We start from the raw sequence: 12,018 nt of genomic DNA on the forward strand, positions 1-12,018 counted from the left end.
AGAACATTTATCTGAAAGGACTTCCCTTCTCCCTTAACTATACTGGAAGCCTTATTTCTCAGTGAGGCATTTAAATTGTTTATCATGGAAAGACAAGCTGAGCATCAATCTCCTGTTTGGTTCCTTGGGTTTTTTTTAACCACAGTTCCGCTGGATTTGATGTCTAAATTTTAAAGTCAGTCTGCCATTGAATCCCTATTTTCTCTCTCTCTCATCCTCTACAGAGCATATCAACTCTTTTTGGGGAGCAATTCTGCATCTTATGTCTTTCCTGAACTTAGAATCCACAATCTATTTTACATCGTTTTTCCTCTTTTTTCTTTCAGTCTCTTTCTGCCTTCCCTATATGGGTTTTGATTTGGTCTTTCCATTTCTCAGGTTTCACCTTCCCCAAGTTTCACTTGTGCTGTTCAATGCCTTTCTGACTTCTTATTACTCCTTCATATTCCATGCTGGTTTATGGTCATCTTCACAGGGATATTATAATCATTTTTAGTTGAAGTAATAGTTTTGGATCCCACAGTCTACCTTTTCTTTTTATTGTACTTTAGCAGTATTTATTCCAAATACTGCCACTGAAATAGCTTCCACTCATCTTCCATTGACAGCACTGAATCTACCCAACATATGACTTCCTACACTATATTTTCACTAAAAATCTGTCAGTTTTCATTTTTTTTCATTTTTACATATAGCAACTTCTATACACATAGCCCTATTAACGGTTACATGAAGATAGATTAAAGTGAACTGGATTGCCTGGTTGTGACTTCAGTTACAATCAGGTACATCTGAAATATTTTTGCTGATGTCAATAAAAAGACATCAGTCCAAAGGATGAGTGCCTATTTCTATCTTGCATACAAAACCCAATGCAAGTACCTCCAGCATTATCACTACATCTATATGACGTAACAGATATTTTAGAAAATGAACAAAAAATAGATTTCTTACTCAGGTTAATTTTTCATTACAAAGGACATTTACTAAAAAGTAACTTCGTGGATTTCATGGGGAAAAAATATTTCAAATAAAAAAGAAGCAATTAGATTCCATTACCTAAGCTTCTCAGGGATTAATATATCATTACTATTATGCAATTCTGAATAAAGCAAAAGAGCAAATCTCTACTCTGCCCAAAAAAGCTGCTTTGAGTCATTTTCATCACCATCAATAAAATCACAGTTTACACTCCTTTCCTCATCTTACATGTTGTTTACAAAAATCCCCAATTTATGCAATATAAAAATTCAAAAGTGATTCCACACAAACCAAAAAAACCCTCATGTGCCCAAATGCCTTGTGTTTTTCTTTTATTCACCCACAGGAAATGTACCAGCTTTTTTCCACTCATAACCTCAACTTTCATGTACAGTTTTACTTAAATTATATTTTTAAAACATATTGACCGAAAGCATTTGTAGAATTATAAATCTGAAGATACATATATATCACAAATAGTTTTTGATCACAGCTCCATCTGTCTTGTCACTGGGATAAGCTTTTTCTCTCTCAGGCATTCTCTGATGTTTTACCAATATTTTCCTGTGCTACAGCTGAAGTTGTTGCATTTTTACCCTTGGGGACAAAGCTGAAACTAATAACAGATTCTGTAAAATTATGGAACACCGGTAAAGAAGACATTACATGGATTTCTGCAGTATTATAATTAAATTTACACTTAGGAAACAATTTTAAATCACAGAGCTATTTAGTGTCATGATGCTATTTGACATAGATTCCCATTGCTACTCTTTATGGTAAGATATATAAAATAAGTAAAACGCATTATGCCAGACACTGTACAAATGCATATTATGACGTAAGTGTCAAATGTCAGGGAGGTGGGGGTAGGGAAGCACCTTCATTTTGTGTCTTATTGACTCAGTAGTACATTACATTACTTGCTCTTGATTGTAACTCAGGGGAAAGGACATTAAAACCTAGCATGTCTTTTCTATTTCTATTTTTCATAGAATCATAGAATGTTTTGCATTGGAAAGTACCTTAAAGATTATTTAATTCCAAACCCCCTGCCACGGGCAACAACGCTTCCCACTAAATCAGATTGCTCAAAGCCTCATCCAACCTAGTCTTGAACACCTCCAGGAATGGAACTTCTGAAACATTGTAATGTCTCTGTCGCACAAAGTGATTTTAGCAGAACAGATAAGGAACAGTTCAGTTTTCTATACCTTATAAAAGTTATATTCTGGTATGTCCTGTACATTTTAAATTCCTTTCTTTAGCCAAGACAACTTAATTACCTTACCATCAAGAATAAAAAAAAAGTATATTTTTGTAATATTACAAAATTGCTCATGTAACTGTGTGAATTTGAGCTTTTTTTCTTTATATGTATCTTTATTATACATATAAAAAATTAAAAAGGTTATTTTTTTTCCTGGGAAACAATACAACTGAATTTTGCCTAATTTAAAAAATAATAGCAAAAACCCCTCCCTCCCCTATTTCTTTGAGTAGAGAACAGGGACAATACTATTAAAAAAATGAAGCAAAACGAAAAGAAAAACAAATGAAAAAAACAGGCTACAGTAAAAGATGATCTCAGTCACAACAAAATTATTGGTACAATTAGTTTGCAAAGTACATTGGTCCGTCACTGTAATAGCATTTACATCGCTTAGTTCCTGCTATACTGGATAAATGAAAACACATAGTGTTTTGATTACAAATAAATATTACCTTGATTGTTATAAATGTCCTGTTTGAAAAATCAGTGCATACAAACCTGAATTTTCTCACTAAACAGTGTAAGTTTCAGGTTTTCTTTCCCTGTTCATCTCCCTTTTTGTTTTTGTTTTTGTTTTTGTTTTTGTTTTAAACTTTATCCTCAGTATTTTATTGACAAATAATAAAAATGTACTTTAATACTCTAGATATTCTTAGTGATCTAACAACAACAATGTAATCCGTTATTGGTACTGGTCAGAGTGCCGTGACAGCTTAAAAGTACTGAGTTTTACCTTACAAATTACACATCCAAAATGCGATATCTTTTTAAAACACTTTTTTTTTTCCTTACCTAAGCCATGCCTGTGTGTTGACATTGGTGGTAACACAGTCCAAGCCTTGGTCTTTGGATTGTAACATTCAACAGTGTTCAATGTCTTTAAACCATCCCGGCCTCCAATGACAAAGAGCTTGTCATCAATGACAGCAACACCAAACTGAAGTCTCCTGCCATTCATCACTCCCGCCTGAATCCATATATTTGTTCTGAGATCATACTTTTCAATTGTTGTAGCACCTGATGAGATATAATAATAGGATAATGTATAAAAAATGTATATAAAATTGGTTTGAGGTCTCTTTTTTTTTTTTTAACTGACAAAACATTAATATTATTTCTTGATTACTTCCACCATCTGGACAAATAATTTTTTATTTCTCTAGATAAAGTAATACCTGGAAAATATATATGTAAAATATATGGGGCAGGAGAGTGTATAGATGTATATACATAAGAAAACTTCTTTCCACCCCAAAGGAAAGTGAATAAAACACCTAAACAGTCCCTATAGAATCCAAGCACTGCAATTCTTAATAGTAGTATGCTCAAACTTTGTGATTCTTTTTTACAGTTCAGTGGCATAACTATCTAGTAAGACTAATTTTGTTACACGTGATTCCAATCTTCCATACATATTTTTATCAAAGAGTAGAAACTGTGTTTCAATTTGAGTTCATTTTTTCTTTACTTTATGTACTCATGTAGATTTTTTCAGACACGTTTCTGCTGGGAGTACAGAATGTTGTACTTCCAATCTCAAGCAACATATCTAAAGAATGATGCTATATATGGTCCAAATAATTTCCTGCTGAACTTAGTCATTTGATTTATTCTCACAGAGAACTCAAAAGCTAAAAAGAGCATTAGGTACAAAATAACTTCCAGTTAATCATGAAAGAGTCGCTAAGAAGCCTCTGCTGCTAAAAGTAACTTGTCTATAATACACAAAGACAAGATACAAAATGAAGAATATACTCACAAAAATAGAGGGAAAAAAACCCCATAACTAACTTAACTATATTCCAGAAAATGAAATAGTAATGCATCCATTAATTGTGATATAAGTGCAGAAAAAGTTAATTTAAAGCAAAAGCACAAAAAATTAAATGACAGATGATTTTAAATTAATCCTTAAAAGAGACTTAATCATTCATCTGAAATGCAACCAATGTTTTATTTTTACATACACATAACATTGCCTCACTTCCAAAATCTAAATATCCCTAGAAAAAAAGAATCAATATAACTGTTAAGCTTTACTGATTATTTGGATTATAATAGAAGGTTAGAATTCTATGGGAAATAATTCTTTTTGGATTCCTTCACTCTTTGGAATAAAAAAGCAATGAACCAAGTAGAAACAAATATCATGAAAGCAATACTTCTGTTAATTGAACTAAAAAAATATATAATTTAAATTCAATTTATATCTAAGTGTAGTAGAGCAGCAATAATGTACAATTCAAGAGGATGTATTAAATCCCCTGCTAGTTTTATGAAGTCTTAAGATATATGAAGCAATTTTTGCATTCGATTAAGGGAGACATATTTATTTATCTTATTTGCCTGTGATTTAAAATTGAGAATTGTATAAATGCATTAATCTTTAGGTTCAAAAGAAAAAAATTACAGATCATTCAACACAGTTGTTTTGTGGTGCCACAGGGCATATTATAATCATACATATTAATAAAGGTACGTTATAATGCTTGACATTTCTTATACTTGGAATCTATTCATGTTGAAATCTAGAACTGCAGCATGAGTTCTATAATACTGTCTACTTCAATGGTAAAGAGTATCGTTTAAAAGATTTGCTATTCTGATTTCAGAAAATCTTACTAACATAACAAATACAAATAACTATGCTCAGCGATATTTTTTCTAATATTGATTAAGTCACAATATTTTATTAAATGTCATATTGAACATCTAATCCAGCAATTCACAGAGTGTCTGAATTCTGTTTATCCAATAAGGTGCCTTGCTAATCTATAATCATCATCATCAGCAGCAGCAGCATCTGAAGTGGAATAAGTAATGGTCCTATAGAATAAGTAATGGTCCTATAAAATGGTCCCCAAAAAGGTATCGGGAATATGAATCTGATATATTCCAAACTGCAATGCAGACAAGAACATGAGAACTAATTACTGTAGTTCTTGAGTGACATTGGCTCCCAGATGAAGATGATAGAATAAAATTTTATTATTTAAATAAACAACCATCCATGAAAAATATATAAAGTCATGAACTAAAACTTTAACAATTCCTTGCCAGCTTTCATTCCCAACAGAACTACATGAAGTCCTATATCTAACTTGAAGAGAGGAAAATTTACCCCACACATCACACATTAGCACTCTATCAAACATGCTTTCTCAAATTTAATAGGTTCTAAGAACACAAGCAAAATACCTTTGATGAACAAAAAGCCATTCCTAACTCAATTCATGGGATTATACTTGGTTTAATGACACACACTGTCCTAAAAAAACCCACAGAAACTGTAATTAAGTAAAAAAAGAACCCTTGTCTTGCTTTACTGTTTTGATTGCAATGTCTTTGTAGAAGTAATATTTAAACTGGAAAAATCTTTCAAAAAATAAGTGTTGGAACCACTTAATATTACCATCAACAGAGAATTTAGGATATCTGTAACTGGAGATAATTGAGAACAACATATTTAAGTCATACTAAACTTTGTCCTGTAACATAGGGGATCTGCATATCTGAAATTAGATTTCTTTTACAGCTCTACAGCCCATGATACCTTAGGCTTATCCTAAATGGCGACAATGAGAATTATACTGATTTTGTTTGCATTTTAAGCCTGTTTATTCCTATACAGAGAAGTACTGAGACAGCTTAGATTTAAAAAATAGAACAACCTTGTACCTTTCCTAGAAAGAAAACTGGATGATTATTTCTGACAAAGTAGCAGATTTTTTCTTTAGTTTAACTGAATTGATTTTGAAAGTAAAAGGATTTTCTGCACCTAGGAAAGAAGAGGCAAAATCTTGATTAAGTCCAACAGGTTATTACTACACAAATCAATTTAGCTACTGAAGTGTCAGGTCCTCTGGGTATATAAAATCAATTACATATTGGAATACTAATTTTTCATCTATCATAGATTTTATGGTTTGCATGTTCTTCAGAAAGAAGGTATTATTACACTGTCAACTGTTGACATCACAAAAAGCCTAAGAACCAATTTAGTTGCTCTGAAAAAGAATAAAAGCAGAAGGTCTGCAGTAACACAGAGTGCCTCAAGCACAGCATAAACAGCCAGTCAAAATAGGTTATTATCCCACTGTATTCAGCATTGGTGCAGCCTTATGTAGAATACTGTGTGGAGCTCTGGGCCCCACAATATAAGAAGGTTATGAAGGTCCTTGAATGCATCCAGATGAGGCCAACAAAGCTATTAAAAGGGCTGGAAGGAATGCCCCATGAGGAGCACCTAAGGATTTTGAGTTTGTCTGGTTTGAAGAAAAGGAGTCTGTGGGGCAACTTCTGCACCTTCATGAGAAGGGGCAGTGCATAGGGAGGTGCTGATCTCTTTTTCTCTGTATCCAGTGATGAGATGCATGGGAATTTTTCAAAGCTGCACCAGGGTAGGTTTAGACTGGAGATTAGGAAGCATTTCTCTATTTATAAGGTGGTCAAACACCTTCACCTTCATCAGCAGGCTTCCTAGAGAGGTGGTTGATACCCCAAGCATGCCAGTGTTTGAGAGGTACTTGGACAATGCCCTTAACAACATGCTTTAACTTTTGGTAAGCCCTGAAGTGGTCAGGCAGCTGGAACAGATGATCATTATAGGTCCCTTTCAATTAAAACATTCCATTACACTCTATTCTATTAACTTGTAGATCTTGTCTGCTAAGTGAGTAACTATAGGAAAGTCAGGACAACAGGCATGATCTGTCCCTGAATACCTTACTTTAAAGACTTTCTGTTAAAGATTGGAGTTTCAGTATAATTTTATTCATATTAAATATTTAAACATGCTAATACAGAGAAATAAATAATGCATAACCTCTTTCAAAAAATGCATAGATTCAACATGATGCTTAAATCAGCTCTTCTAGCTGCATCTCTTTGTTTAGGCATATTCTCTACTTCGTGGCTGATTTCTTGAAACCTATTGATTGTATCATCTACTGCACTATTGTTGACGGGCACATCATTAACCTCATTACCAACAAGAGCATTGCTTCATCTTGATGACAACAGCTTTGAGCTAGTTTTGCTGAACACTATTATGAATGAGTGCAAAGTGTTTTGAAAATACATCTCTTTTTCCTTATTTTAAGCATCTTAATTCAGATGGGCACCAATGTCATTCTCAGCTTCTCTAACAGTCTTTTCTACTGATTCTGTAATGACCTTAAACACTTGCCTTACAGTAAGGCTATTGGAGCTAAATAATTCATAAGTATCAAGTTTTTTTTTCCTAAATATTTTGCAATTCTATTTTAACATATATTTAAGAAAGTGATTATGTTTTGTGACTTCAGGTAGCAGCTCAGTCATTGATAGGAGCCTAAGTGGATCACAGAATCATACAATTATTTAATAGTTTAGCCTGGAAAAGACCTTTCAGATCACCAAATCCAACCATAAACCTAACACTGCCAAGCTTACCAACAAACCATGTTCCTAATGGTTACATCAAAAAATCTTTTGATCCCTCCTCAGATTGTGATTCAACCACTTCCCTGTGTAGCCTGTTCCAATGCTTGATAACCCATTCAGTGAAAAAATTTTTCTCAATCTGAACATCCCCTACTATGACTTGAGGACATTTCCTCTTGTCCTATCCTTTGTTACTAGGGAAATGAGACCAGCACCCACATCACTACAACCTCCTTTCAGGTAGTTGTCAAGAGCAATAAGGTCTCCTCTCAGCCTCTTTTTCTCCAGACTAAACAACCCCAGATCCCTCAGCTACTCTTATAAGACTTTTCTCTAGATCCTTCACCATCTGCATTGCCCTTCTCCAGACATGCTCCAGCAGCTCAATGTCTTTCTTGTACTGATGGGCTCAAAACTGAACCCAGGATTTTAGGTGTGGCTTCACCAGCACTGAGTACTAGGGGATGATCACTTCCCCACTACTGATGGCTGCACTATTTCTGATAGAAGCTAGGATGCTATTTGCCTTCTTGACCATCTGGGCACACTGATGCCTCATGTTTAGCCGGCTGTCAACCAATACCCCAGGGTTCTTTTCTGCCTGGAAGTTTTCCAGTCATTCTTCCCTAAACATGAGGTACTGCACGAGGTAGTTGTGACACAGATGTAGGACCTGACACTTAGCCCGGATAAATCTCATACAATCGTCCATGGCCCATCAATCCAGCCTATCTAGATCTCTCTACAGAGCCTTTCTTTCATCAAGCAGATCAACACTCCAGCCTAACTTAGTGTCATATGCAAATTTACACTCAATTTCTGCATCTATGTCACGGATAAAGATATTAAACAGAACTGGCCTCAATATCAAAGCTTGGGGAGAACCATTTGTAACCAATGGCCAATGAATTTAACTTGATTCACTATAATTCTTTGGGCCTGGCCATCCTACCAGTATTTCATCCAGCGAAGACTATGCCTGTGCAAGCCATAAGCAGCCAGTTTCTCCAGGAGAACACCGTGGGAAATGATGTCAAAGGCTTTACTGAAGTCTAGGTAGACAACACGCACAGCCTTTACCTCATCCACTAAGCAGGTCAACTTGTCAAAGAAGGAGATCAGCTTAGTCACACAGGACCTGCTTTTCATAAACTCATGCTTACTTGGCTTTATCACTCGGTTGTCCTGTACATGCTGTATACTGAAGTGAGATTGACAGGTCTGTAGTTCCCCAGATCCTCTTTCCAGCCCATCTTTAAATCATAGAATCATAGAATGGTTTGGGTTGGGAGGGACCTTAAAGATTGTCTAGTTCCAACTCCTCTGCAGTGGGCAGGGACACATTCCATTAGACCAGGTTGTTAAAAAGTCCTTGACCTTGAATACTTCCAGGGATGGGGCATCCTCAGCTTCTCTAGGCAACCTGTTCCAGAGTGTCATCATGAAGAATTTCTTCCTTATATCCAATGTAAATCTACCATCTTTCAGCTTAAAGCCAGTACCTGTTGCCCTATATTTGCCTTTGTAGAAAGTCCCTCTCCATCTTTCTTATAGGCTCCCATTTGGTACTGAATGGCTGTTATAAGGTCTTCCCAGAGCCTTCTCTTCTCCAGGCTAAACACTCTCAACTCTCTCAGCCTTTCCTCATTGAAGAGCTGTTCTGGCCTTCTACTCATCTTTCTTGCCCTCTTCTGGACTCAGATGAACAGGTCCATGTTGTTCGTATGTTAGGACCCCAGTGACCCACTGAGCTGGACACAGTACTCCAGATGGGGTCTCGTGATGGTGTAGCAGAGTAGAATCAACTCCCTTGACTTGCTGGTCACAATCCTTTTGATGCAGCCCAGTAGATGGTTGGCTTTCTGGACTGCAAGCTCTCATTGTCAGCTCAAGCTGAGCTTCCCTCACTTTGGGACATATCTTAGTAGACATGATTGTGTTGGGCTGATATTTGGACTTGATGATCTTAGAGGTCTTTTCCAACTTTAGTAATTCTATAATTCTCATCAATCAATACCCCAAGACATTCTCCTGAGATCTACTCTTAAACTGTTCTCCACCTAGTCTGCATTTGTGTCTGGGATTGCCCCAATCCATATGCAGGATCTTGCAGTTTGCCTCACTGAACTTCGTGAGGTTCACATATGCACACCTCTGAAGCTTGTCAAGGTCCCTTTGGATGGCATCTCTTCCCTTCAGCGTGTTGACTGCATCAGATAGCTTGGCTTCTTCTGCATCATGGATCCTGATGTTGGTGGCAAACTTGCTGAGAGTGCACTCAATCCCACTGAGAACAATTATTCCCTCAAAACAGTAGTGGGGCTGTAACTACAGATTGCAAGTGCACTTACGTGAGTATTAACAATGCAAGAACTTCAGACAAATTTGAAATATGGTGGGCATTGCATCATTTTACTGTGAGGGACACTTTTTCCCCAGATATTCTCAAAGCAGGACAACCACTGGCAGTCAGGCATTCAGTGGTATTATAAGTATTATGGGATTATGCAGGTCAAAGTGATTATGATGGACGTCTATCTTTACAGAAAGTAATCAGACAGTAATTAAGAGTAAATTATGACTCACATTAAACTTAACCTTTGCATGTACTTCATTTTTTTATCAATGTTCCATCTCTCTACTTGTCAGTAGAAAGTTGATGTAATTTTAGTCCATCATTCATCTTTAACTATGTTTCTTTCTTCTTTTGTTTTTAGCAGAAATCATGTCCTTTTCTTGGTTGTCATATAAACTACCATACTTGTTCTCTAGATACTGTTAAATTACTTACATAACTGGAAAAACAAGAAATAAGCAAGTCCCTTATTAAACTAATATGATATTAGAAAGAAAGCAAGAAACTGGAAACGTTACTGAAACAGAGACATCATAAATGGTCTAACTTGTCTACAGATCATAAAGGGTTTATAATTGTGTAACCAACTTCATATTTTTTCCTCTAGGCTTTTGACAGTCACATACATGAATACATACATATTTTTATGTATATTTTTACATATATGATCACACAGGAGTCTTTCAAGATACAAATAAATAACTTAGACATGTGTAAGTGATGGCTCTGTTGGAGGTCCAATGGTCCATTCATCTTCTGTTCCACAGGTTCAGGAAGTTATGGTTTTCTCAGATGCCACAGAAAACTCTCAGAAGTATAGGTAAAAATATAAGGTGCCTTACAACTCAACTAGTTCTATGAGTCTATGATTACTTTACAACTGAACAGGTGCATGCATAAACAATACAGAAGCATAAATCACTCTGCCACCAGATCTGGACTGACTATAAAAAGTCCTCAGTATGTGTCCATCTAGCAGAAAGAGGGAAGGAACCCTCACCCCACACACTCTCACTGCTTTCATGGTGAGATCAATATCTAGAATCAAACAATCTATTTTAAACCACCAAGCTGTGAAACAGTGGATGAACAGTAACTCAGCCAGATGCTGGTTCCAGTGACAAGCAAAAGTTAATAGAATCACACGTCAACTGAGATCAGAAAGTGAGATCTTCTCTATACCATTACCAGTAGATGGCAGTCAGCAGAGAAAACTCTTAACTGAAGCAACTTCCAAACTGAAAAAAATCAAAGAAACTAGCAATGTTGGTTAATACTGCCCACTCTAGTCTATACAGGCTGTTATAAGATGTCTGATCTATGCTAGAATTATGACGACAAACACCTTTTTTCTAATTTCCAAGGACAAACCAAAGTAATTCTGATTAAGTGTTTCAGAAAAACAGAAAATCCAATTTCCCAAGAATAGGATGATGAAAGGAAGAAGCTGGGAAGATACTATGGTATATTTTTTTCAGGAAATGGGAGATATGGGTTTAATGTCAGATATGAATAAACTAAATAAAGCAAAAAATCATTATTCATTTTTGGCTGCAGCATATTTGCTGATTATGCAGAGATAAATTATGTTTTATAGAAAGCAAAAAAGATGATATAACACAGTAAAACACACATAAGCCCCAATCAAAATACTGCCGACTATATAAAAAATCACAGGAAATTACATTAAAATATCTTCTCTATTATTGTTTGTTTCGTGTATCACTCTACTGATTTTTTAGCTCTCTTATTGTAAAAAGGAAAAACATCATTTATTAGACTGACTTTAACATATGAAACTGCAAAGATTAAAGGAGAGCAAATGCATTGAATGTTGAGACTCATAATAAACTTACTACGCACTCAGGCTATTCCTCTATACACATTTAAGCAAAAACTTCTATTTTTCAGATGGGCCATCAGCTAAAAAAAACTCATCAGTGAGTAGCAGTGAAGGGAGAGAATATGAAAAAGAAACAGAGAG

The 12,018-nt window shown here is 35.5% G+C and overlaps 1 protein-coding gene across 2 annotated transcripts in view; it reads right to left on the bottom strand.

The window, feature by feature from the left end:
* Positions 1–12,018, bottom strand: part of KLHL1 (kelch like family member 1) — a 214,403-nt gene that overhangs the window by 38,289 nt on the left and 164,096 nt on the right. For both annotated transcript variants that reach the window (XM_054056354.1, XM_054056355.1), the window contains exon 7: positions 3,047–3,271. In XM_054056354.1, the coding sequence (XP_053912329.1) occupies positions 3,047–3,271 (225 nt within the window). The remainder of the gene's footprint in view (positions 1–3,046; positions 3,272–12,018) is intronic.

Source organism: Cuculus canorus, chromosome 1, assembly GCF_017976375.1.
Source record: "Cuculus canorus isolate bCucCan1 chromosome 1, bCucCan1.pri, whole genome shotgun sequence".
NCBI classification, from domain to species: domain Eukaryota; kingdom Metazoa; phylum Chordata; class Aves; order Cuculiformes; family Cuculidae; genus Cuculus; species Cuculus canorus.